Source organism: Lepidochelys kempii, chromosome 1 (assembly GCF_965140265.1).
Source record: "Lepidochelys kempii isolate rLepKem1 chromosome 1, rLepKem1.hap2, whole genome shotgun sequence".
Lineage (NCBI taxonomy): Eukaryota > Metazoa > Chordata > Testudines > Cheloniidae > Lepidochelys > Lepidochelys kempii.
In genome coordinates this window covers 324,920,093-324,947,117 of record NC_133256.1, presented here as the reverse complement: position 1 = coordinate 324,947,117, position 27,025 = coordinate 324,920,093, and the positions used below count along the sequence as shown (strand labels likewise).

Here is a 27,025-nt window from a genome sequence, read left to right as displayed (position 1 = left end):
CACACTGCTTCATCGATGGGGTTAAATTGTTCAAAGTCCACCTGCTAATTCTCGCTCATGCCAATGAGACCTTCGAAATCTTTCCCGCTGTTGAACAACCTCCCCTCCCCGCAGTGCGCTGCAGATCCACTGTGCTGGCTAAACCAGTCCCACAAAGCGCCAAGGCAGGAAAAGGCTCTGACTGAATCCGATTGGCAAGAGTCAATCCTGGAAACGGGTCTCACAGACACACGGTCCCGCTGCAGCTCTGACAAGGCCGCCAGGATGTTCCCAGCTCCCCGCGCCGCCTGAACGGGTAACAAAGAAACTGCAGGTGGGAGCATCTGGGGATGATTTATTTGCCTTTGTCCCAGAGCTGACGCGCGGGGGGGGGACGTTTTTAAACAAGCTGGAGGAGGGGGGAGAAGGAGACTGTAAGTGTCTCAGGGAAATGCACGCAGCACAACCCTTCCTCCGGGGCGGAGCGGCTCTGCTGCCTCGAAATGGCTGCAGCCTGCCCCAGGAGCGGAGACGGGGCCGCGCTGCGCCTTGTTTACCCTGGCCCAGCCGGCTCCTTGCAGCAGCGGCGTCCGAAGGGCAAGAGGCCGAGCTCCGTGGGAAGAGGGCGGGTGTCCGCAGGGGGCTGGGCTGATGACACTGAGAAGGGGGCCGTGTCCTGCCTGCGCCCTCCCCCGGCTCCGGACTGGAGCAGCAGTCACAGACGCGCGCTCCGGTCCAGGCCAGCCGCAGCAGCAGCGCCCTGGACTGAGGCCGAGCCCAGGGCGGACACGTGCGGCAGCCCCGCAGCTCCGGCCGGGGACCCGCTCCATGTTGTTGACTCCCTGCGGCCGCCGCCTCCTGCCGCTCGCTCTCCCTTGCCGGCGGCAGTGGCAAGCTCCGGGTAAGCGTCCCCCACCGCCGCCTCGCCCGGCCTCGGGGCTGCCTGCCCCGCCGCCCGCGTGGGAGCCGGCGCGGCCCGGAGGGCGACGCTCTCCCCCCAGCCCCGCAGGACTGTTTGCCCGACGCGGGAGGAGCCTCTCCCCGCTCCCGCAGGCGCGCAGCCGCCTGCCGTGGTACGCTCTGGGTGGCTCCCAGACTCCTCTTGTGGGGCTGTGGGCGAGAGTTTGTGCCCGGTTTCTTCATCGGGGTTGGGCGGGCACATGGATGCCCCCTTCCCCCCCCCGCCAGCTGCATTGGGTGGCACTGCCACGTGGTTGCGCAGGAGTGGAAACAAATGTGGCTCAGTGACTTCTAAGCTGCACCCCATGGCTGCCCTTCCCTTCAGTGTGGAGACATGGCCCACAGAGTGCGGACAGATCCTGCCCTGTGCTCCTCCGTGGCCAGGGCTAGGTTAAAACAACTCTGCTACTCCAGAATGTAACTGCCTCTCGAAAAAAACTTCCCTCCCCCCTCATTCGGCTCCTTGCTGTAACCCCTCTTCTCTCGTGTAAATTGCCTATATAGTGCTAGGGCTCAGCGGCCTCAATTTAGATCCCCTCTGGAATCAACCCTTCTTACCTTATTTTCCTTCCTCCCTTGAGTCCTTGATTTCTCTCTCTCCCCACTCCCCCCCCAGGAAATCTGTCTGTGGGTAATCAGATGCCTGCTGCCCTTCCTCACCCAGTGTGGGGCTCAGATCCCTTCCAATGATCATCCTGGCTCTTTTTGATCCAAGTGGTTTCCAGAGCATGGAGAATTGCATGCTGGGATCTTTAGCAACTTGCATCTCTGTAGAAAAGATTAACACAACTGAACTCACTTCTGTTTTATAAAAGATACAGGCCTGCTAACAGTAATTCCAAACAGTGGGCCCCCACACATGCACAAGCCACACCCGCGCGGATGCGGTCTGCCTGACATTTGGGCGGTGCTGCACCTGTGCTGGCTGGTGCCCAACGAGATGCTAGGCATGCTCTTTTGGCGTGATTAGGGCTTCTATATGCCTGCCCAGTAGGGTTGCCAACTGTCTAATCACACAAACCCAGAGACCCTTCCCCTGCCCTGCCTCTTTCTGAGACCATACCCCTGTCCTGCCTCTTCTCGGAGGCCCTGCCCCCTACTCGCTCCATCCCCCCCCTCTGTTGCTCACTCTCCCCCACCCTCACTCACTTTCACCAGGCTGGTGCAGGGGGTTGGGGTGCAGGGTGTGGGCTCTGGGAGGGAGTTTGGGTGCGGGCTCTGGGAGGGGAGTGTGGGAGGGGGTGTGGGCTCTAGGCAGAGGGTTGGGGTGTAGGAGGGAGTCGGGGTTGGCGCTTACCTCAGGCGGCTGCCAAAAGCAACTGGCACACCCCTCTCGCAGCGGCTCCTAGGCTGGGAGCCCAGGGGGTCTCCGCTCGCTGCTGCCTGCGGGCACTGCCCCCGCAGCTCCCAATGGCTGCAGTTCCAGGCCAACGGGAGCTTCGGGGCAGGGGCAGCGCCCGGAGACCCCCTCCCCAGGGGCCGCAGGGACATTGGCCGCTTCCAGGAGTGGCATAGAGTGTGGGCAAGCAGGAAGCCTGCCTTAGCCCTGCTGTGCTGCCGGCAGCGGCCCTTTTAAGTCGCCTGGGCCCTTGGGCAATTGCCCCCTTTGCTCCTCCCATCAGTGGGCCTGAAAATATAGGAGTAGCAATTGTGCACCTGGCAATTTGCCATGTTCCCCTTAGTTGGGCAATATTTGGGCCATCCCTGCTAAGTATAACGTTTAAATTATATGGATTGCACACTGTTTCCTGCAGTTGACTGAGGCATCTGCTTCCTAGACTCTCCTGTATCATTGTACCATGATACCATTTACTGTCTCATCTAATTTCCTGCTTCATTTGACAGAGAGCCTGCTCTGTGCTTTACATATGAATGTTAAAATTCTTCATTTTATCTCTTTAAAGTTCAGTCTCCATAAAACTTTGGCCTCTACTGAAATTGCCAACAAGGGTGCAGGCTCTGTGATGTGGACACCAGTCCACTGGTACCTGGACTAAGACAATCAAACAGCTGTCAAATAGTAACAACCTTTTCTCACTAGTGACCTGTACAAGTGAAAGACTGTCTGTGTCTTAATCACTTTTGAGCCATCTAGTCCCTCAAGTAATTAATTTTTCAAATATTTTCTCATATGGTGGACAGCATTTTCCAATTGGTATTTGTTTGTCCCCTGTTCTTAGACTAGGGAATCTATGATACCTGTCTAAATCTCTAGTTACTGCGGGGTGGGATTAGAAACACCTAACACACACTTAACAGACCAACAGGTCGACTTCCTTTGGCAGGCTTCCCAATGGATTGTAGCCCTGCAAGGTTTCAGTGCATTGTAAGTGATGACTCCCCCCACCCCCTGCCAGGAGGGTGGAATCTGTGTTAAAAGACATGCTCTTCTCTCTTACAGATACCTGCAAAAGCCCTGCTGTGTAAATGCTTGGTAGTTGGAGGGGTTTGGGATGAAAGGGGAAAGGGAGCAGCTTTTCTGTGGTAATCAACTAAAGCTAAATCAATATCAGCCTCTCTTAAACCTATTTAAGAGTACCTATACAAGGAGTTTGCACCAATTTAACTACATCAATTTAGAAACCAGTTTATTAAATGGATGTAATTTCTGTTTGTAGTCCAGATATTAGCATTTCAATCTTACAGAAAACTTTATTTAAAAATAGTTTTAATGAGAATTTTTAAAAGGTATAATCACTTCTGTTGGTTATGATTTTATAAAAGCTTTTTATAAAGTTTAAATTTGGGGCCAGATTGAAGCTGATGTTATCCACTGAAAGGTATGAAGAAATACAAGGTTTGGTAACTCTATTTTGCTTGCTTTCTTCCATTCTTTCCTTTAGTGGTCTTATTCCTTTGGTATTATTTATTATTATTTATAGTTTTATAATAATAATAAACAATCCCTTTCTTGTTTCACTTTTGTTGTTTCTTCGTTCTTTGTTTTATTCATTAGTTCTTCATTTTAGTTGATTATTTTAAATGTTTGTAAAGCAGCTTTCTCTCTGATTTATTTGTAACTTAATATAATCCTTTTGGTTGTTTATTTTTAGAGCAACATTTACATTTGGAGCTAAAGAAAATTTTAAAATTAACTAGGGAAAAACAAGTAGTGGCTGGAAAAGTGATTATTTTTCCATAATAATTGTTTCTTAATTATTTTTTCATAATAAAAATTTCAGAGTACTTATATTATGCATGGCTAGTTCTGGTCAGTTTCAGGACAGCTGACAATTGAGTAGGTGACAAGATGTATCTAGCCTGTAATGTTAGTCTTCCTTAAATTATAGATTTTTAAAATTTTCAAGTGGGAGATGTTATCTAATGATTGAGGAAGTTTCTAGAAGATTGGTTTGTGCCCTGACTGAACTATTAGCTGGCAACATATGATTTTTGTTCTCTCTTCAAAAATCATATGTGTATATTGTTGGGGTGATATAGAGAAGCAGGTATTGTGTCTGTTCTGTGTACAGTTGTGGGGATTTTGATCTCCAGGGCTATTAATCTGGCAACTTTGACAAGCACTAAACTCTCATACAAATCCCTTAAAAGAAATAATAATTACAAACAATCAATCAAAAACCCTTAGTTAGCCTTGCGTTTGGTTACCTGCTGCAGATTCTGCAGTACTTGAGCAAGTTAATTTATTATAGGCTAGCACTGAGGTCAATAAAGGTCCACATTGGTGTGTCTTTTCTGTTTTCTGTGTTTTTCTTAACTTCTTCAGTCTGGCTGTGTCTTAGTTTCTGTGGCTGTTCTCTTACAGTTTCATGGCATCCAGCTTCTGTAGGCATCCCTGTTAAAAGTGTGTTTTTTGTTTTTTATCTTATTAGTAATACAAAACTATTTTTTCAGTTTCTTTGTGTATCTAAGCATCAGTGCTCTTTTTTAATCTTAACTGTTATCCAGTTACACAATATCCTTTCTATAATATGATGCACAGAACTAGGAAGTCCTTTGTAAAGTGCCTTATTTACCTCTATTTGTGTTCTATTTATGGTGATAATTTTCACTGAGGAGTGTGGAAAGAGCTTTTATAAGCATCATAAACACTGAGCCACAAATTCAGGGTCAACTTATTGTTTCCATGGGGAAAATTGCACAGAAGGGCTAGGAATATCTGTGTATTTCAGCTTGTGGAGTTTTTATAGAATCAGTGGGGGTATGTGATTTCTCCCCATACTCCCATTCCGCTGGAATGAGTAAGGAGCATAATATTCCAGATCTTTGGGGTGCCCCAAGTACTTTGGGGCAATCTCATAGATCTTGGGACCTATGGAGAACCTTTGACCCATTTATCATCCTAGGTGTTATAATAATTTTTTAATTATAAAACAGTTATCAATAACAGTTAAATTATCAAACAGTTATCCCTTTCTTCTCCAGCCCCCAAAGTTCTGTTCCTGCTGGCCCACAAGTGGACACTGAAGCAGTCAGTGAAGAGAATCAAGCGCTCAGTTCCACAAGAGTGAGTAGATACAGCCCTCTCTCCAGGATTTATTTCATTCGCTCCCTGCTTGACCCTCCACTCTCAGGGTTTCCTTTACCTCACCCCTGGTGACTCATTGGTCAGAACTTTGTGAGTTTAGGAAGAAGAATAGGAGTGCTTTCTGGGAACAGAAGAGATGAAATAATATACAGGCTGGGCGGGGGAGTACATTGAACCATTGTGTCTGAATTATTGATGCACACAGGATGAATTCTTTTAGGAAGGGGGAACAATACAAAGTAGTCAGATTTAGCTATAGTGAGATACGGAGAGCAGGAAAGCCCATGTGGCCAGCTGTATGATAGTTGAGCACTGGCACTATCATAGCAGTTGAAAATAAGGAGAGCTGGCAAGGGAAGAGGCCAGATTTGCTGGAGGTGTTGCATCATTCTTCTCCAGTGCCAGCTGGGAGAGATTCCAGGAGTACCCATTCTGGAAAACTTTGAAAAACTGGTGCTACCTAAAAATGTGACCACCTTCCTTCCCCTGTCTTTCATAAAGACAAACATAAATCACTTATTCTCCCCTTGGTGCGGTACGGTGTGTCTTCCCTGATCCTTTCACTCTCATTTCCTTATATAACCCCAAAATCTTTTCTGGAAGTAGTCCTTTCCTGTCTGAGGCCTTATCAACACTAGAAAATGTTTGCCAGTAGAAATATACCAAGATAGCTATAAAGGAAAGCCCCACGACTGGAGATGCATTTTATACCAGCAAATTAGTTCTTTTGCTGGTATATCTTATACCAGTTGTCTAAATGAAATGATCTGTCCTGGCAAAAGGACTTTTTTACCAGTATAACTGCATCTATGCCAGGGCTTTTGCCGGAACAGCCATGTTGGTTAGGGGTGTGATTCCCCCCCTCCCCCGACCCTCCATATCAACGTAGCTATGCAGCAAAACTTTTAAGTATAGACCAGGCCTGAGCCTGACACAATGTATTGTTTGTCAGGAGTGCTTTTTTCTGTCTTTCTCGGTCAGGATCTCTAATCCTAATCCTTTACTCCCCCTTCCCTGCGTTGTTCCTCTGCTGAGACTACTGAGTTTGCCAAGTGTACCTTCTTGGTAGCTGTATCTTTGCATGTAGTTTAACTTACACCTGTGCAAATCCATTGACTCTGGGGTTGCCCAGGTATAGCAGCTTGATGCAGAATTTGCTGCTTTTTGTTTGATTTGTGTGTGTTGCATGTTTAAAAATATAATTTTTTTAAAGAGCAAAAGATTTGGAAATAAACCATTTTAAATGGTCCCTTTTCTTCCCCAGGACTTTGTACCGCTCTGTGCCTTTAAATATGGAAGCTGTACAAATGACATCCTTGAAACGTCCTCATTCTGAGGATGATGTGGCTAATGTAGATGAAATTAAAAGGCAAAAGATCTCAGAAGAGTCTTCTAAGACAGGAAACAATTCTGAGCAAAGCATTGACATTTTAATTGAACAACCTGCAAAACCTTTGCTTGAGGACAAGAAAGATAATATAATCCTGAATGAAGAAGGTGAGGAGGAAGATAATGAACTGGAGGAAAGTGATGAAGAAGGGGACCCAGAGAGCTTTGCAGACATGATGAAGCATGGACTAACAGAACTCGATGTTGGCATTACAAAGTTTGTTAGCTTTCACAAAGGGTTTTCTGGAATCTTAAAAGAGAGGTAACTTTTCATATTGCAATCCTCTGTACTTTAATTCCTTGTATTGGCAACTATTCCCCATTTTCCTTCTCTGTTTAGCCTAGGAGTCAGACACTATCATCTCTGATATAACACCCACACATATCAAGATACAATAGGATTATCTACAGGTGTGCTTCACTGCTTTCTTTTCTTAAAACTAGGGCTCTGAGAAAGCTTTAGTTTGTACATGGCTGGTGCCTTTCTAAAGTGTTTGTGTACTGCTGAATAAAACTGAGAAAGGGGACTCTAAATGATAGGAATATAATCTTATATTCATTTCCAATTTGACTTACTTTCTGCCAACTATGTACAAAATATACAGTCTAGTTACAATACATACTATACACATTAAAAGTACTGCTAACCTATGTAAAAGACGTGACAAAATATTTATGATCCCAAAGTCAAAATTTTTTTGAAAGAACAAGTTAAAGTTGCTATGTGATGATGATCTAATAGTCCCTTCTGGTGCTAAAATTTTATAAATCTTGTCAGTTATAACATTATGTACAAAACTAAAGAACTTGAAAATAATTGAGGATATCACAAATCTTACACCGCCTACATAATAAACTCCTTATTCTCATTTCACTACAACACAGCATTCTTAACTGTTACTTAAAATAAATACTATCTTTCACCAGAAATCTCAAATATAAATTCAAAACCCTTCTGAAGAAACAGTGTACAAATTGTTGCACCAGTCCAGCAAAGCACTTAAACATGTTTTTGCATAATCAGTTTCAAATTAAAGTCATCCTGTATGTACATAGTTTTGCCATAAATAGATATTGTTATGCACTTTTTCTCTGAAACTGCAGATACAACATAATCTTAAAAAAAAGACACTGTTATCCCTATTTATTGGTGGATATTCCTTATAACTATGAAAGATCTTTCTTTTGAGAGATCTGGCAAGATAACGACAGCATCACTTACAGTACAGACCCGTTTATGCGCAAATCCGCTTAATGCACAGTAGCGCCATGCCTCCCAGTGCTACCTATTTAACACATGAGACTCGTTAACACATGGTACAGGAACTCGCTATGTAGTGCTACAGATTTGCTCACTAACTCACTGACATAGAAATCGACTGGAAGTGCGGAGCGGAAATGTGTTGTACGTCTTTACCGATATTGGTAAAGATGTATCATGCATGCTTAGTGATTGTGATGCTAAAGAGATATATAATATATAGTAATATATATACTACATTAGCAAATTTTAACCGTAGGCCTAATATAATGGCAGAGGGCAAACGTCAGCGTTCCTACACTGTAGAAGAAAACCTAGCTGCAACAGATCAAGTAAATAGTGGAGAAACCCAGGCCAAAGTTTCAGAAGATATTGGGATAGGCGAATCTACTCTCTGAGGATGGCTAAAAACGAATCTAAACTGAATGGCTTTGTACGGAATATCGATTCTGTTGTGGGGCTTAAGCGAAAATGTGTGCGCTGTTCAGCAAAACCCACAATAGACAAAGCCATGTGCACATGGTTTGCTCAGGAAAGGCTGAAAGGAATGCCGCTAAGTGGGCCAATTCTTCAAGCCCAAGCGACCAAAGTTGGAAATTTAACAGGGGATGAATCATTCCAAGCCAGCAAGGGGTTTATAAGTTGTTTTAAAAAGCGTCATGGCATAGCGCAAGTATCGATTTCTAGAGAAAGCTGATGAATCAGCCGCAAACGTGTTTCCCACCAAGTTAAAATCTATTTTACAAAATGAAGACTACCACGAAGAACAACTTTATAATTGTGATGAAACAGGTTTATTTGCAAAACTGCTACCTGATAAGACTTTAGCCTTTAATTACAAGACACAGAAAACAGCTGGATTTAAAAAGATAAAAGATAGTGTGACTCTTCTTTTTTGTAGTAATAAGTCCAGCAGCCATAAGTTTGCCCCTCTTCTTGTTGGCCGATTTCATAACCCTCGCTGCTTTAATCACCGCAGTAGAGCCAAACTGCCAGTAATGTACGCTAACAGCAAAAATGCTTGGATGACGAGACACATTTTTGACGACTGGTTCCACAACAGCATTGTTTCAGCTGTTCGTAAGCATCTGTGGTCAAAGACACTCAAAGCCAAAGCACTTTTTCTGCTTGACAATTGTCCAGCCCATCCTCCAGCCAAATCACTGGTATCGAGCGATGGAAAAATTTGAGTGCTATACCTACCATTCAACACAACATCAAAAATTCAACCTTTAGACCAGGGCATTATTCAGAATTTTAAAAACAATTATTGACGGGAGCTGATTTTGGCGATCATGTCATGCATGTCTTCAGGCATTTCTGAAACAGTTAAACATGAAGGAAATTATTTATTTAGTTAAAAAAGCTTGGGACGGAGTAAAACAAAAGTCCATTGAAAACTGCTGGACGAAGACTCTCGGTGATGACTTTTCTGTCAAAGACAGCTCAGACTCGGAAAACTCCAGCAGTGGCACTGATTCAGAGCCAGACTTTGAAGGATTTTCAGAAGAAGACGTTCTACAAACACGCACACAGACAAAAGAGGTTAAAGGTAAGCTTCATTTTCAAATGATAAAAGATTTTAGTTTGGATACGTCGCCGAAAATCATTACCGAGTGGCTGGAGATGGATGAAGATTGCCTGACTTCAGAATTTCTGTCCGAGGAAGAAATATTAACGGGCTGCGAGGCTATGTCGGACTGCGAAAGTGATGGTGAGGATGTCATTGAAAAGGTCAAAATTTCGGCCACAGAAGCTCTTAGTGGTGTAGAAACTGTTGTCAGATTTATGAAGGAGCAAAATGCGGAAAATATAAAAATCATTGATCTGCAGCAAATGAGACTTCATAAGAAAGAAAAAAAATGCGATCCAGAAAGAGCAGAAAATAACGATTTCTTCTAGCATTTTTTTCTAAGTGAATCATAGACACTTTTTTCAGCATGGCCCTCTTAACCCGCGGTCCGTTATCATGTGGTCGCGATGGCTTGGCTCCCGACATCCACACGTAAAAGGGTCTGTACTGTACTTGCATTCAGTTTTGGGTGAATACCAATGAGAAGTGTTTGGTTATTTGTTCAAATTAAAAAATGTGGATTCATCACATCTTTACTTTAAACTCAGTTGGGCAAACATAACCTTAATAATGTCTTGACAGAGATGTTTGCAGTCGCATTATGGTCTTTCCACCCCCCTCCATTTTGACCCTTTTGACTTGTATAACGTGATTTTATAGAGGTTTGATACGTGCATGTGTGGATTTGGATGTAATGCAATAGAAACATCTCACAGTGAAGCCTCATTTTCCCCTCTTTCAGCATTTCACAATCAGTTGACAGCTTTTTCTCTCAGCTGTTCTAAAATTCTTATTTTAGAAAATACAATTTATCCTGGCTTTACTAATGTAGAAAGAAAGTCCTTCATGTTCCCTCTACTGGCACCAATTCACTGTCTCTCTTTTTCTTTTTTAAAAGACTGGATCAGAATCTGCTATGCTACTGAAGTGAATATCCAGAAGAACTCTTACTTCAGTGGAGTTCTCTCTATTTCCACCCGCATAGCTGTGAACAGAAATCTGACTCACTCTCCCTGGGAAGAGGATGAGTTGAGCTTTAATGTACTGCTAGCACTGAAGAATGTTGGTTGAAGTGACAGAGTTAGTGTACGAATTCATGAAATAACAGTGCAGTAGAATCTTTGTAATTCTTAACAACAGCTAGGAATGAGAGAGTAGATTTCTGAGCTCTGCAACTTAGCAAGTAATCAACCAGTTCAAAAGAATACATTATATAATGTACTTTGTTCATCTCCATGAGGAGCCTAGTTAGCTACTTATTACACTAATAAATGTTCTAGTATATTTGATTAAATAAGGAGGCCTCAGTAGCATGAAGACTCACAACAGTGATCTGCTCTTACCTTTGTTGGGAAGTTGGGAGAGGCTGCTTGCTTCTGTGTATGAATGACAGATAGAAATCAAATTATCCAGTTACTGTTTATAAAAAATCTTGGGTAAATAGATGAAAGTCAGGATATAGTTTAAAATGGTGATCTGTAAAAGAAGGCTCAAGAATTTCCTCTTCCCTCCCTTTTTTTTAATGTCCATTCGCAACGTTCCTGTAATTTCAAATAACTTTTTTTACATTCCCTTTCTTTCCTAATTTATATACTCTTTCTCTTCTCTGGTGTCTTTGTAGATGAACCTACTATAAGGTGGGTGCACTAGTGGCTGGTAAACCATACTCAGAGTAGTTATCCATGGTTCACGATCGAACTGGAAGGGCATGTCAAGTGGGGTCCTGCAGGGATCTGTCCTAAGTCTGGTTCTATTCAATATCTTCATAAATTATTTGGATAATGGGATAGAGAATACAATTATAAAGTTGCCGGATGATACTGAGCTGGGAGAGGTTACAAGCGCTTTGGAGGGCAGAATTAGAATTCAAAATGATCTTGATAAAGTAGAGAAATGTTCTGAATTAAATAGGATGAAATTCAATAAGGACAAATGTAAATTACTACACTTAGGAAGGAATAATCAATACAAAATGGGAAATGATTGCCTAGGAAGGAGTACTGCAGAAGAGGACGTGGGGGTTACAGTGGATCACAAACTAAATGCATTAAGTCAACAATGTCATACTGTTGCAAAAAAAAAAAAAAAAAAGTGAACATCATTCTGGGGTGTATTAGCAGGGGTATTGTAAGCAAGAAATAAGTAATTCTTCCACTCTACTCAGCACAGATAAGCCTCACCTGGAGTATTGTGTGGGGAAAAATGTGGACAAATTGGAGACAGTACAGCAGAGAGCAACAAAAATAATTAAAGGTCTAGAAAACATGACCTATGAGGAAAGATTGAAAAAATTGGGTTTGTGTAGTCTGGAGAATTGAAGATTTGAGGCGGGGACATGATATTTGTCTTCAAGTATGTAAAAGGTTGTTATAAAAAGGACGGTGCTGAAATGTTTTTCTGTTCAGTGGTTAAGGAGAACAAAACGGCCTTACTGAGTCAGATCAAATGTCCATCTAGCCCAGTATTCTATCTTCCAATAGTGGCCAATGCTGGGTGCTTCAGAGGGAATGAACAGAACAGATGATCATCAAGTGATCCATCCCCTGTTGCCCAGTCCCAGCTTCTGGCAAACAGAGGCTAGGGTCACCATCCCTGCCCGTCCTGGCTAATAGTCATTGATGGACCTATCCTCCATAAAAAGAACAGGAGTACTTGTGGCACCTTAGAGACGAACAAATTTATTTGAGCAAAAGCTTTCGTGGGCTACAGACAGCCCATCGATGAAGTGGGCTGTAGTCCACGAAAGCTTATGCTCAAATAAATTGGTAAGTCTCTAAGGTGCCACAAGTACTCCTGTTCTTTTTGTGGATACAGACTAACATGGCTGCTACTCTGAAACCTATCCTCCATGAATTTATCTAGTTCTTTTTTGAACCAGAGGACAGGACAAGACATCAGGGGCTTAAATTGTAGCAAGGGAGCTTTAGATTCAACATTAGGAAAAACTTCCTGACTGTAAGGGTATTTAAGCACTGGAACAAATTACCTCTGTCATTGGAGGTGTTTAAGAGCTAATTAGACAAACACCTGTCAGGGATGGTCTCCAGATAATACTTATTCCTTTCTCAATGTAGGGGACTGGACTATGTGACCTATTGAGGTCCCTTCTAGTCCTACATTTCTATGATTCTTTTTAAATGCTAGTGGCTTTAACATTCATGAATAACTCAACAGTAACAAACGATGGAGGGAAAAAATAGGTATCATTTTCATATTGAGTTTTCAAGTGATGATTCTGGAAAGTATCTAGTGTGTCCTTTGGGTAATTTTCCAGGAATGGGAGAAAGCTTTTTAGTAGATAATGGCTGAAGTTTTAATCTAGAAACTGAATAAAGTCTATTGGAAAATAGTGTTCTGTTCACAGAAGCCTTTAGTCTTTCCTGTCTGTGTTTTTTAACCCCTTGTGTTTCTTTCTGTTAGATACTCAGACTTTGTTGTTCATGAAATAGGAAAAGATGGGCGCATAAGCCATTTAGATGACTTTTCTGTTCCAGTGGATGATGAGGTAAATTTTGAGTAGCTTTCAGAAATGGCTAGAAGATTTTTTTTAAATTAAGTTACTAATGAAATCTTGTTCTGACTGTGTTGTGTGAGTTACTGTTATTTTATATATATTAGGATCCTTCAGAAGAAATATTTACAGTTTTGTCAAATGAAGACAAGCAGCATTTAGAAGAGCTCCAACTTTTTAAGAACAAAGAAACCAGTGTTGCCATAGAGGTAAAATGGTAAAACAATACAAAGGACTTGGCTAACATGTCCTTTTTGCGGAAGGAGATGGGTGTGTGCATGGAAACTAAATGCTAGGTATATAAGTAGTTTGTTGAGCTTTACATCAGAATAGGTGATGCTGAAAACTTGTAAATTTAGGACTCGATCCTGCAAAGACTTACAAGTGTACTGAACTATGCATGTGAGTACTCATCGTGGTTTCACTGGGACAATTCACGTGCATAAAATTAAGCATATGCCTAAGTGTTTGAAGGATTAGGGCTAATCCTAATATTTAGGTTTTCAGTGTCTTGAGTATTTTATAGAATGATTATGTACAAGGGATTAAACAAGCATGGACTTTGATGAAAGAATGTTTCCATGGATAGCATGTGCTGATTTAGTAGAAGACAGTGAATTTGATCTTCCACAATAAGAAGAAAAAAAGTACAAGAAGAAGAGTTTTGTGGCTATTTTTAAATAACACAAATATGAATAACTGCTGAGCTGAATTGGGGAAAAAATTGGGTTTGGGATTAATAAGCATTCTTATATTAACATTTTTTTTTTCACATCGAGTTGTATAGCTTCTATACAGATGTGCACTCAAGACACACATTTTGTATATAGTCCTCATTCAGGCAGTGAAATTTGGCTAAGAATAAAACTGGTGAATTTAAAAAATGTCATTGTGGTTTTTATTTATGAAACATCAGATTCAGGGTTTGTAGCTGAGTTATGTATATATCTCTTTATGAATTAATTATAGCAAGTAGGATGTGTCCTTTAAAGCATAGTCAGATCATGTTTTCTTAAGGCTGGTTTTTGAACAGAAAAATGATTTTTTGGTGTGTTTAAAAACAAACAAACAAAAAGATATGTACACAAGACCAAAAAAAGAACTATTTTTGTGTGACAGTTTTCTTTGTTAAATATAGGTTATTGAAGACACGAAAGAAAAAAGAACTATTATTCACCAGGCTGTGAAATCCTTGTTTCCTGGATTGGAGACGAAAACAGAGGACCGAGATGGGAAAAAATACATTGTTGCTTACCATGCTGCTGGAAAGAAAGCACTGGCAAGTGAGTTTGTTACTGTCTCCATCATTTCATGTTGCAAAGTTGAACTACAATTTAAAAACAAAATGTTTAATTAAAATTACATAATACTTCAGACAAGGAGGTATGTTATAATTTGGATTTGGAGGCTGTTGCATGCTTCTGTACCTATTCATCCAGTCTGTTACTTCTAAATGGCACAGGGCCTGAGGCTTACATGTTAGGTATGCTAAAATATATTAGTGTGGGGGTTTTTGTTTTTTCTTCAAACCACTAATCAAGTAGATGGAGTAGCAAATGTAAAGTTGTTTCACTGGGTTTATGATAAGTGAGAAGTATTTGTACATGAAGAAGACTTGCTGGCAGGGGGGACAGGACGGACTATAACAGTTTTCAAATATGTTAAGAACTGTTATAAAGGGTGATTGATTGATTGTTTTCCATGTCCACTGAAGGTAGGACAAAAAGTAATGGGCTTACTCTGCAGCAAGGGAGACTTAGGGTAAAATTCTAACTATAAGGGTAGTTAAGCTCTAGAATAGGCTTCCAAAATAGGTTGTGGAATCCCCAGTATTGAATGTTTTTAAGAACGGGTTGGACAAACACCTGTCAGGGATGTTCTAGGTTGGTCCTGCATCAGCACAGAGGGCTGGCTCTTCCAGCCTACATTTCTGTGATTTTCACTGAGTGCCAAATAGACAACATAGGAGTGTGTGTTTGTTTTTATTGTATAGTTACTGTCTAAATGTTGACCATATGAACCTGATTGGATCCAAATTAAGTTGTTACAATCATATAATTTAGGAATTCCAAATTTTCTCTGTGTTTATATAATGCATAGCACAGTGGGGTCTTGGTCTGGGACTAGGGTTTCTAGGTACTATGGTAATACAAATAATAATACATTCAATGGGTGAAATTCTGGCCTCACTAAAGTCAGTGGTAACCCCCCCTTTCATTTCAGTGGGGCCAGAATTTATCCCAACCTGTTTACTACCTTTCAGAATTACATCTTTTATATAAATAATATATGAATATATTTCCAGTAGCAACTCTTCTCAAAGATAGGATTTTTTTAAAATAGCTGAACCTGCTTCTGCTTTCCAGTTAATGACAATCCTGTGCTTTGCCAAAATTAAAGTTATAAGCAGAAAACTGTCTGTATCCATCATCAGTTATAGGAACTGCTTTTGTAGTCAGAATAATGATGGACTTGGTAGTATCAAGGTAAATAACTTAATATGTTCCAAAGTATTTTAGTAGTCTAATTATTTTGGGGCACATCAGTATTGGTATACAAATATGTAAAACATTGTTGCCCATTATCTGACACTTTTGACATGTTGGCAAATTGATTTTAAATCTAAAGGTTTGCCTAAACACAGAATTTCACCAGTTTAACTCAAGGTGTGGGGCTTTTATAAACTGATTTAGTTAAAATTAGTATAATAGGCTGTATGAATGTTCTTATTTTGGTTTAAATTAGGCTTATTTCAGTTTACCTGAAGTCAGTTAGGAACAGGTTTAAGATAAATTGTATCTCATTGCCAGTAGATGGGCTCCAGCATTTGTAATGCAAATTAGATAGGGGCTACATATTTATTTTAGATAAAAGTATATTTTATTTAAACTTTTTCTTAAGCAAATGTAAAAGTCTTTTGCTACGTGGTAGAGTATTTAAAGTATCAAAAACTTGGAATAAATTATTATTACATGTGTAAGGTTTATCACATTAACTGTGTCAAGTTAATCCTATGGTTGCATGCTTTGTGCATGGAGTGTGCTTACTTACAAGTACAAAAAGTAATCTCCAAACAAATCCTGGTCTCCTTTGGGTTATAATAGTCTTCCTCAGTGTGCCCTGTTGATGTTTATGTTCCTTAACCATTGTTACAACAAAGTGCTTGTATTAAGTTGAACAACTATAACTGAAAAGTACCTTAGAAATAGGATTTGTAGATTTTAACTGGTGTCCATTTAAAAAAGTATTTCTCTAGAGGAAAAATCTTTTCTGGACAACTTCATACAATGCAGTAGGATTTAATGTGTTTTAAACTTAGATTCTCAGACCCTGATCCTGCAAACATATTTACATTTGTAAGTTCAGTGGCTACCCATGTGCAAAATATTACTCAACATGCATAAATGCTTGCAGAATGGGGATACTGGACTATAGGCTCTTTGGGACATAGACTATATCTAAGTCTTGCATATGTGCAGTGACTAACACATGGGGACTCAATCCTGAATGGGGTCAGTGGGCAAGAAACACTTGAAATATTTAGTAATCTATTCTTACATGAGAAACATGATGAGGTATGCTTGTGGGGATAAGGGTTACAAGAATGTTTTCTAACTCACTAAATTACAAGTACTTTTGTATGTGTGGTATTTAGCGAACTTCAGGCATGGACCTATTACTTCAGTAACTTGTTGGCAGTGCTGTCCATCATTGTCCACAGTGAAGTTTGTTGTACCTCTGATTGAAACTTTCCGTATATTTACTGTTTGCCTCTGCACGATTCCATCGCATAACCATCTAAATCACTGTCACCAACCACGTAATTGTTGGATGCTATAAAAGTCTACAGCATAAACAATCATAACCATAAACCTGCATGTTCACCTCTAAAACCCTTCAATAGTTTAAAAATTAAACATTGCTCTTTTGTGCTCTTTATGCTATACATTGGGACAGAGGTCAGAACTGCAACAGGTAAGATATGTTGGTATTTCATGCTGGTAAAATGAAATGCCAACCATTCAGACACACTAAATAGTGAAAGCATTGGCCAAACTAACAAGAATTAAATATAAAATCTATGTATAAGCAATGTTAAGTTTTCACAGAAAGTGACGAGGCTGGTGCTGCACCCTTCACACATGCAGTTATGGGCTTCTGTCTTGCAAGTCACTTGGTGCGGACCCAGTAGTCCACCCACATGAAATGGCTTGCAAGATCAGGACCAGGGCTGGATTAAGGCATAGGGATGATGAGTGAGTGAGATCCTGGCCCCATTGAAATCAATGGTGAAACTCCCTTTGGTGTCAGTAAGGCAGGATTTCACTTCATAGTTCTATGTTTAGAGTCCCAATTCCCAGAGTCCTGTGAGTTTTACATCAGATTCATAGGTTTCATTAAAAAAAAACAACAAGTTTTTAGCCCTTGTGGTTGTAATAAAAAGCTTGAAAACATGAATCAAGAATAAGTGATGCAGCAATGTCTGCCTGAATGGGCAGATAGCCTGAAGCAATACCTCTGAGAGGTATGAATTGTCTTATTCATCTCCATGGGGTGTTGACTCCAAGACCCATTGATCTGGGAGGCTGTGACAACACCACCCCAGCAGAGGACTGTATGTGCAGCAGGAGAAAGAGAGGGGAGGCAGTTCCACCCAGCTATCCAAGTAATGTGGGCTATGGTGCCATCCCTGCTTCTCTGGCAAGGGAGAGACTCCAGCCACCCCACTCCAAGGGGGATGGATGGGGCCATGGCACGGGCATGGGGTTGTAGTAGCAGATGGTATGGTGTGTGCTTAGGTTCCTGGGTTGCCTTACTCTGGTTTTGATCAGGGCTGGTGTTTTTGAAAGAAATCCAAATGAAAGTGTGCAAAATTGAGCAATCGATGCATTATGGAGAAACTTTCAACTTGGAAATGATTCTCCCTGTGAATTGTTTTTTCCCTTTCTCCTATTTTAATGACAGAAATTTTTGTGCAATCTTTGTTTTTTAAACCTAATTTGCTACTTTAAAGTTATAATTTGTACAAGAGTAAATTGAGATCACAGAGGATTGATGAATTGAGAAGGAGAATAAGCAGGAGCCAGTGAACTCCTAACAAAAAGACTGTGGACCATATCATTAATATTATGAAGAATTTTTTTGTTTCAGTGGAGACTTCACTTAAACATTGATGGCCAGTACAGCCCATGGTTTGCATACAAATGTTCCTGGTATTTTTTTTTTCCCAAGGGAGATAGAGGCAACTCTGCTTGTGTTCTCTCTAAATATTGTAGTACTCCATATGAGGCGTTATCTTTCAGTGAGGAGTTAGGGTTGATGATATTGCTTCCTTAAAAAGAAACACCAACTCCTCTTTCAGGCTTTTGTCAGTTTTTATTTAAAAAATCCATATTTTAAACCTAGGCCTTCCCTACAGGAGATAAGTATTTTTCGGTATAACCTAAAATGTTAATTTAAACAAAGATTAGTAGTATGTGTAAAACCACCACCACCACTCCTCCCCCCCATGTGGACACACTTATACTGGAATAAGAGTACTTTTTTTCAATTTAGCTTTCGTTGCCTGGGAAGGGGTTTAAGATAAAATGAAAAAGACACTCTTATATGAGAGTGTCCACATGGTGGTTTTATATGTGTAAAACTTTTCCATTTAGACAAGCTGTTAGTTTTTAGTATTTAATTTTCTTATGTGCCTTTTATAAAAAAAAAAAACAACCCCAAAGGGCCTGTTCCTACTCCCACTGAAGTCAAGTGCCTCTTGTTGGCCTCTATGGGAGGAGGATTGGGCCCACAATGATAGATGATTATGCAATGCACATTTATCTTTGAAAACGTTACTGTGCAGTAATGACTTTAATATTTTGGCAGTCTTGCTTCCCTTTCTATGAAACCAAAAATGATTAAACAATATCATGAACCATATTTTAGACTAGAGACACATTACATAACTTGAAAATATCCAAGGTGAATTTGAACTATTAATTAATTTAGAAAATTGGCCCAAATTTAACTCTGTTGTGAGACTTGGTTACCACACTTCAACTCAAAGTGAATTCTTACCAATTATAAAGCCCTTAAAATTTGCATATGATATAACCCAAGCTCTAGTGTTGCATGCACGATGCTATAGAAATAAATAATACGTTATTAATGCCATCCTTAAAATAACATAGTTTGCTTTTTGTGAAGAATATAAAGGGCTTGTTTGATCCAATGACCAGTGGAGTTTTCCCATTTGGTTCAACAAGCATTGCATCAAACCCAAAGTGCTGGACGTTGTTCAAAGTGAAGTCGCTGGTAAAACTTGGATTTACTTCAGTTGGAATGAGATTGGGGTTGGGGCAACAAATAAACCACTGGGAAAATATTCCAACAGAAGGACACTTTCTTTTGTCATGCAACTCCTGGTAATGTTTGTGTAAGTCACATGGCTAAAATCTTGTATTGCAGTATAAATTTACACCACAGTGGATCTGCAGAAAGTGCATTTTTTTCATACTTCATAACTGCCAGAGAAACAAGGTGGGTGAGGTAATCTTTTACTGGACCAACTTCTTCCATTCAGTACTTTTATTTTCTTAAGAAAGAAGCAGATGGAAGCTAATTGCAGTCACTGAGAGTCACGTGTTTGTTTGAAAATGGAAACTGCTGTGGCGAGTAAATGAACCCGGATTGCAAACGAGGATAACAACTGATAATGTAGTTTACAAATTGTCCTTTTATATGTCTTAACTCTTTGTTTTAAAGATCCAAGAAAACATTCATGGCCAAAATCTAGGGGAAGCTACTGCCACTTTGTATTATACAAGGAAAACAAGGATACAATGGATGCTATTAATGTACTATCAAAATTTTTAAGGTAAGAATATTATTTTATTGCTTTGAGACACAACAAAAACAACTAGATATTTAATGTAAACATTCTGCTTTAAAATCCGTATGCTAAAACCACACAGGAAATGTATTGTCACAATATATTTAGTAACTGCAAAATATATTTGTTTTAGGAGGTCACATTTGAAATGCTTCGCTATGTTAAGAAAATAGTTCTAAACAATAAAAAATGGCATACTGTCAGGCATGCTTTCAGGCTTGGTCTTCACTGAGGGAAAGATTTGTGTTTGACCGCCTAACTTGCATGAAGACTACAAACTGTCTTGTATTCACTAGGATTTTACCGTGAGTTGGTGCATTCTTAACTGAAGTTAAGTGTGCACGTTTATTCTCAGGGCTTGTTTATACCTGAAACAGTACAACGGCCCAGTTGCAGTGCTGCAGCTGCACTGCCGTGGCAAGTGAGTGTAAACCCTACCTTGCCCAACGGGAGAGATTCTCCCATTGGTGTAGGTAATCCACCTTCTTGAGAGGCAGTAGCTAGGTCGATGGAACAATTCTTCTGTTTATCTAGCACTGTCCACTCTGGGGTTAGATCGGCTTAACTGTGTCACTCAGGGGTGTGGATTTTTCACACCCCTGAGCAATGTAGCTGGGTCAGCCTAACTTTTTAGTGTAGACCAGGCCCCAGTGAAGACCAGGCCATGCAGCATATCTTTTACTTTAGGGATTTTAAATGTGCAGTTGTCCAAACATACAGTGGATGTACTTAAAAATATTGTTGCGGTCATTCATATGCAAATCAGTTATTGTAGCCACTGCAGTTGGGGCAGTTAGTTCAGATTAAGGTAGAGTGTAAACTTTAAAACACAGTAGCTCCATGTGTAAACAAGCTGTAACTGAGATTTTTCTTTCTTTGTCCTGTCCGAATCATTGTAACTCCTTTATCTGTGAAAGGTAGGTGGTGACCAGTCTCCTTCTGCTTGCTGTGAGGGATTCACCAGTCACATAAGCCTTGGCTTTCTGCCTTTCTTTGTGGCCAAGCAAGCCTTTGTGTATTTGTCCTCCCATCCCCATCAGTGACAGTCCTCACTAGCTGTTTTATAAGTGTGAGTTCACAATCTAAGCTTCTGAATGTTTGGCTCTGAGAAATCAGCAGCACCTTGGTGAAAGTGGTACTTGTATTTGAAAAACAGGATGCCTGGGAACATGCTACTCTAGCGGTTCATGGAGAGCTTGATAGAGATTATGCATGTAATGGAAATAGTGCTACCACCTGGTATGCACAAGTGGGATAGCAGGGAATCTACTGACAGCAACATTTCTCTTATCCTGCATGGAGTGCAAAGGAAAACGACGATGTTGAGAGGGAAAGAAACAGTTATGGAAACGGAACAATATTGAAGTGCACTGACTGTATGCTTATATGAGTATAGTGTTCGGTATACAGATAGCCGCACATAGAGATAAATGCACTCTTTGAATTTCACACAGAAAAATAAGCATGCACTGAGGGGTTTTTTTTTAATAGTGATTGATTTGTTGTGCATTATTCCATTGAATTTTTTTACTTTATACACACACACACGAAGCAAATTATTCAAAGTAACAGTGACAATACTGCCTATACGCAAGAGGACTCCTTTATGATTGTTAAAGTAGAACCTCAGAGTTACGAACACTGGAGTTTCAAACTGACAGGTCAACCACATACCTCATTTGAACCGGAAGCATGCAATCAGGCAGCAGAGACCAAAACAAAAAAACAAATACTGTACAGTACTGTGTTAAATGTAAACTAACAAAAAATAAAGGGAAAGTTTAAAAAAAGATTTGACAAGGTAAGGAAACTGTTTCTGTGCTTGTTTCATTTAAATTAAGATGGCTAAAAGCAGCAGCAAAGTTGTATCAAGTCAATGTTAAGTTGTAAACTTTTGAAAGAACAACCATAACATTTTGTTCAGAGTTACAGACATTTCAGAGTTATGAACAACCTCCATTCCTGAGTCTTCATGACTCTGAGGTTCTACCATATTTGCTAACAAAATATATGGTAACTTTCCTGCCTTATAATAATGCCATATACAACAATAGAAAATATTATATATATATATAATGGGGTCAAGTTGCAGTACAGCTTGTGTGGAGATTGTAACTTCAAAATTCCGTATTTTTTGTGCATATAAAATCTAATAAAAAAGTTGTTAGTTTAATTTTTTATATATAATATGCTAGTGAGATTACAGTTTATCTTTGGCCTAATTGTGTGGGGCTTGGGTCTCCTTCAGTATCAAATCTGATATTTTCATCACTGTTGTTTTTTTTTTTTTAAGAGTTAAGCCAAATATATTTTCCTACATGGGGACCAAAGATAAAAGAGCTATTACAGTTCAAGAGATTGCTGTTCTTCGGTAAGTGAAAATACGTTGCAAGTAAATTCTTATAACAAGGTAATTTGGCTGTCTTAATAAACATTTAAGAATCTTGTATAATATGTAGCACACGTAAAACATGTTGGTTTATTAAATATAGTATGTGCACTCTTTATTTTGTTCATCAATAGCATGGATTTTGTTTAAGGTAGGTTAGCTTTACATGGAGAAAACACTATTGCATATCAAACAGAAGTTGCAGAGTCAGGTCTTGATTCAGCAATGCACTTAAGCGTGTGCTCTAGTCGCTTTACCGAATCAGGACCACAGTCACTAAACAAATGTTGTAGATACTATGGAACCCTTTTATTTCAAGAAGAGTTATACCGTAACTGTTTATCTTGTAAAACCAGTGGTACTCAGGCTACAGCTTCTGAGTCATATGTAGGTTGCATGGGGTCCATTGGTCTGATTGGAGCTGCACCTGATCTGAGACACGTAGTAAGCAGACACATAGTGAGCAGAGAGTTGATCACAGGACTGCTCCCATGTTATATAACCCTTGCAAGATATCAGAAGGATGCTGAGTGGTGTTGTGGGACCCACCTATCTGTTGTTAATGTGATCCACCCTGTCACTGGGAACCCATCTTCTTCCTTCCTTCCTTACACAACTCCCTCTGAGCATTCAGAAAGGAGAACCAGAACTGCTCCTTGCTCCAAGGTGAAGAAAGAATGAGGAGGAACAGCTCCTTCCTTGGTTAAATGGTAAAAACTTTGTTAACACAGAGGTAAGGTTGCTGGTAACAGCTTGTGCCCTTCCAGAACACTGAGTTCGGCAAAACTCTTGAAAATCAGGAAATACGGTGTTAGGGTAAATGCCACATAACCTTAACTCTGCTTCCCCCCTGCCCCCCCTTGGAGCTGGCAACAGCTACTGGGAATTACCGTGTTAGAGGTAGCCATAGCTGTACTGAATGGTGGAGGAGGTAAGTGGTACAGTTTGGTCTCTGATATTGCAAGATCTGAGTCTGAGCCCGAGCCCCTCCCTGTTTCCACAGTGTGTTATCAAAGGAAAGAGGTTCACATTTACCTGAGACTCCATTCCTCATCATTGTGATACAGAATTGCGTAGGTGGTGTCAGTAGCAGGGCACTGCAGCCTGCTTGCCATGGATATTGCCAGTAATGAGGTGGGAGATGAGAGCAGTCTGTGAATTTTATGATGGGTATGGAAAAGTCTAGGTTTAGGTGGTATCCTGCTCAGAGGACAGAGTTAAGGTTACATGGGCATTTACCTTAACTCTGTGTGTGCTGGGTTTTCAGAAGTTTGAGCTTGACTGGATTCATGTTCTGGGAGGGCATGAGTTCTCTCTGGCAACCTTAACTCTGCATTAACAAAGTGTTTTCCTTGTTTAATTATTGTTGGTTTTTTACCATTTTATTGCCTCCCCCCTTTTTTTTGAACAGAAAGAAGTGTTGGTAGTTAATGGTTGTTTAGATAGTTGTAGTGTAGCCGTGAGAACTCCATCATTTTCAGTGGCGCAGCTGTACTGCTGTAGTGCTTTTGGTGAAGATGCTCTATGCCGACGGGAGAGAACTCTGCTGACAGCTTCCTAACCCCTGCCTCCGTGAGAGGTGGTAGCTATGCTGGTAGGAGAAGCTGTCTATACTGGCACTTAGGTCAGTATAACTTACTATCTCTGCAGATTTTAGAGGACTTAGAATCTCGTTTTGAACAGGAAACCGATCTTAACCTTTACTATAGCAGAGCTGGTGCTCTGCTATAATGTACTCCCAGAGCTAGCCTAAGAGGGTGAGATGCAATTTGATGGAGTCTCCGAAAATCACAAAACAGTGGTGCGGTTCTTTGGCATTGCATTGTAATATTGCATCAAAAAATGAAGTTGTACCATAGTATAGGAGCCTTGTGTGTATACATTTCACAATACAACATTTGGAGACCATGTCATGACTCTTTTGTGGCTTTTTGCAACCCCATTCAATAACTAGAGGTTCCCAAACTGATCTCCATAGAGAAGACAGATTATGTTATTCAGCTGTTACAATTTGGTATGTATACATGTGTTCTCACACACACACACACACACCCCTCTGAACAGAGTACACCATACAATCTGGTTAAATGAAATTACCTGCTTGAGTGTGAAGATTAGTAATTTGTGGGTCCATCTGATGAATCCCACACTTTGAAGAACAAGTGCATCAACTGATGATCATACATATTCTAGATTGAGTCCTGAGAGATACCTAGAGCCTGTTGATCCTGCATAGAAATGTGGGGTGTTTCTTGGGGACCAATTGTTAAATGTTCTAATAAATTATCTTTGCAAGTTATTTTGTGTGCAATGGTGAAAAGTGGCGATAACATGCACATTGAGGGCTGTTGATGAATAAGGACCCAGAATGAAACTCCCCATAGAAAGAATTAAAGGGCTAATCTGTACTACATTAGTTCTGCTGGTATAGCTGCACCAGCAAAGCCCCCTAGTGGAGGTGCATCTTGTACTGGCTTTTTGCTGGTATAAGACGTGTGTCTTTAGGGGACTTTTTGCCAGAATAGCTATGTTGTTTTCAAGTCTGATTAGTCCTGTCGGAGAGCAAGGTTGTTCCCTCAGCCCCATTGTTTTCAACTTAGCCATGGAGTTGCTCATTCAAGCCATCTCCAGCAGTCTAGGCAGTTTTGACCTGTATGGCAACAGCGTGAATATTCTGGCCTATACGGGCTATCTGGTCCTGATCGCAGACAACCCTGAGTGTCTCCAGCAAATGCTTGACATCATCAGCCAGGCTGCCAACTGGATGGGACTCCGCTTCAGTACTAGGAAGTGCGCATCCCTGCATATCGATGGCAGTAGAAGGGACTTGGTCCATATGACGCCTTTTCAGATTGAGGGTGAACCTATGATCTTCCTCAAGGATGGGCAAGCGTACCAACATCTCAGCATGCCCATGGGTTTCTGCATCTAGCAGACACCTGAGGATACCATTGCGGAGATCCTACGAGATGTGGCCATGATCAACTCCTCCCTACTGGCACCATGGCAGAAGATCAACGCCTTGAACACCTTTCTGATCCCCCGGATCTCATTCATCCTGAGGGGATCTGCCGTGGCGAAGGTACCTCTGAACAAGGCAGACAGCATCACCAGGCAGCTAGTGAAGAAGTGGATGTTTCTTCCCCAGAGAGCCAGCAATGAACTGGTGTACATCTTGAACAGGGAGGGCAGAGCCAACATTCCTAGTATGGTGATCTGTGCGACATAGCAGTGATCACTTCTGCCTTCTGACGTGCCTGGATGTCATGGAACACTGCAGAAAGTGCCATGTGGGATGTCATTGAGAAGTGAATCGCCAGGACTCCCTCCAATCAAGATGTTGCCACCTACCTGAGTGGCTCACTGGAAGGTGAATTTGGAAGAGACCGGGGAGACTTTGCTTCACTCTAGACTCATGCTCGCAATGCTACACAACAACTGGAGAAGCGTATTGGCTGCCGCTGGACATGGTGCAAGGAACGCCAGGAGCTGGGAGTCCTAGTGCCACAGGTGAAGAATGCAGAGCACACAATCTTCACTCCAAAAGCTAGAACCATGCTGGAGAGGACCCTGAAGCATGCCATCCGCTGCCAATACGTGGAAAACCTGAAACAGAAGCAGAACCAGGGCAAGGCGTTTGAGGTGACGTGCAAGTGGGACGCCAGCAACCACTTCCTCCCCAGGGGCAGCTTCACCCGATTTGCCAACTGGAGCTTCATCCACAGGGCTAAGCTCAACTGCATTCAACTGAACGGAGCCGTCAGCCACGGGAATCAGGACAAGTGATGCATGAAGTATGGCTATGCCAACGAGACACTACCCCACGTCCTGTGTAGCTGCAAGCCCCATTCCAGAGCCTGGAAGCTGTGACGCAACGCCATCCAAGTTCGCCTAGTCAAAGTCATCCTGCCACCCATATGGAAGGTGGCCGTGAACTCCGCCATCCCTGGAACAGACAGCCAACTGCGGCTGGACATGATCATCACCAACGAGGACCAGAAGATCATGATGGTGGACGTCACAATGCCTTTAGAGAACAGGACCCTGGCCTTCCACAATGCCTGAGCTCGAAAGGTGGAGAAATACATCCCCCTCTGTCCAAAACCTTGAGAGCCAAGGGCTACCAGGTTCAGAGACATGCACTGATCGTTAGAGCCCTGGGCCCATGGGACCCCAGTAACCAGTGAGTGTTGAGAGAATGCAGAATTGGTCAGCGTTACACTAGGCTGATGTGGCAACTCATGGTGTCAGATGCCATTAGGTGGTCAAGGGACATTTACATAGAACACATCACCAGACATTGGCAATACCAGGAGGGATGAGCTGGAGTGCCGATAAAAAGCCCAGTCAGGAAAGTATCTGAAATACTTTCCTCCTGGATTGTATTTTCTAAATGGACAACCTACCCTAAATTCTCAATTACTGAGGGACAATTGTCACTCATTGCTATATTAGCTTTCCGCAACCAACTCTCTGTATAACTTGTCATGAGTAATGTACCTGAATACTTGGATGCTAATATCTAAACTGTACTGTTAAATTTATTCACCTAAATGTGGATTATTGCTGTTTATGCATTATATGTATCTTATGACTT

General features: G+C 41.2%; 1 protein-coding gene across 5 annotated transcripts in view; it reads left to right on the top strand.

The window, feature by feature from the left end:
* Window positions 1-467: 467 nt before the first annotated feature.
* PUS7 (pseudouridine synthase 7) overlaps window positions 468-27,025 on the top strand; it is a 46,851-nt gene continuing 20,293 nt past the window's right edge. For 3 of the 5 annotated variants that reach the window (XR_012156831.1, XM_073328495.1, XM_073328493.1), the window contains exons 1-9: window positions 723-880; window positions 5,326-5,407; window positions 6,693-7,079; window positions 13,072-13,156; window positions 13,270-13,371; window positions 14,301-14,445; window positions 17,120-17,137; window positions 19,913-20,024; window positions 22,333-22,410. Coding sequence is in view for 4 of the 5 variants with exons in the window: in XM_073328495.1 (XP_073184596.1) it covers window positions 808-880; window positions 5,326-5,407; window positions 6,693-7,079; window positions 13,072-13,156; window positions 13,270-13,371; window positions 14,301-14,445; window positions 17,120-17,137; window positions 19,913-20,024; window positions 22,333-22,410 (1,082 nt within the window). In the remaining variant the exon portion in view is untranslated. Of the gene's footprint in view, window positions 881-3,340; window positions 3,370-5,322; window positions 5,408-6,692; window positions 7,080-13,071; window positions 13,157-13,269; window positions 13,372-14,300; window positions 14,446-17,119; window positions 17,138-19,912; window positions 20,025-22,332; window positions 22,411-27,025 lie in introns of all 5 variants that reach the window. The other 2 variants (XM_073328496.1, XM_073328494.1) reach the window with 2 other exon arrangements.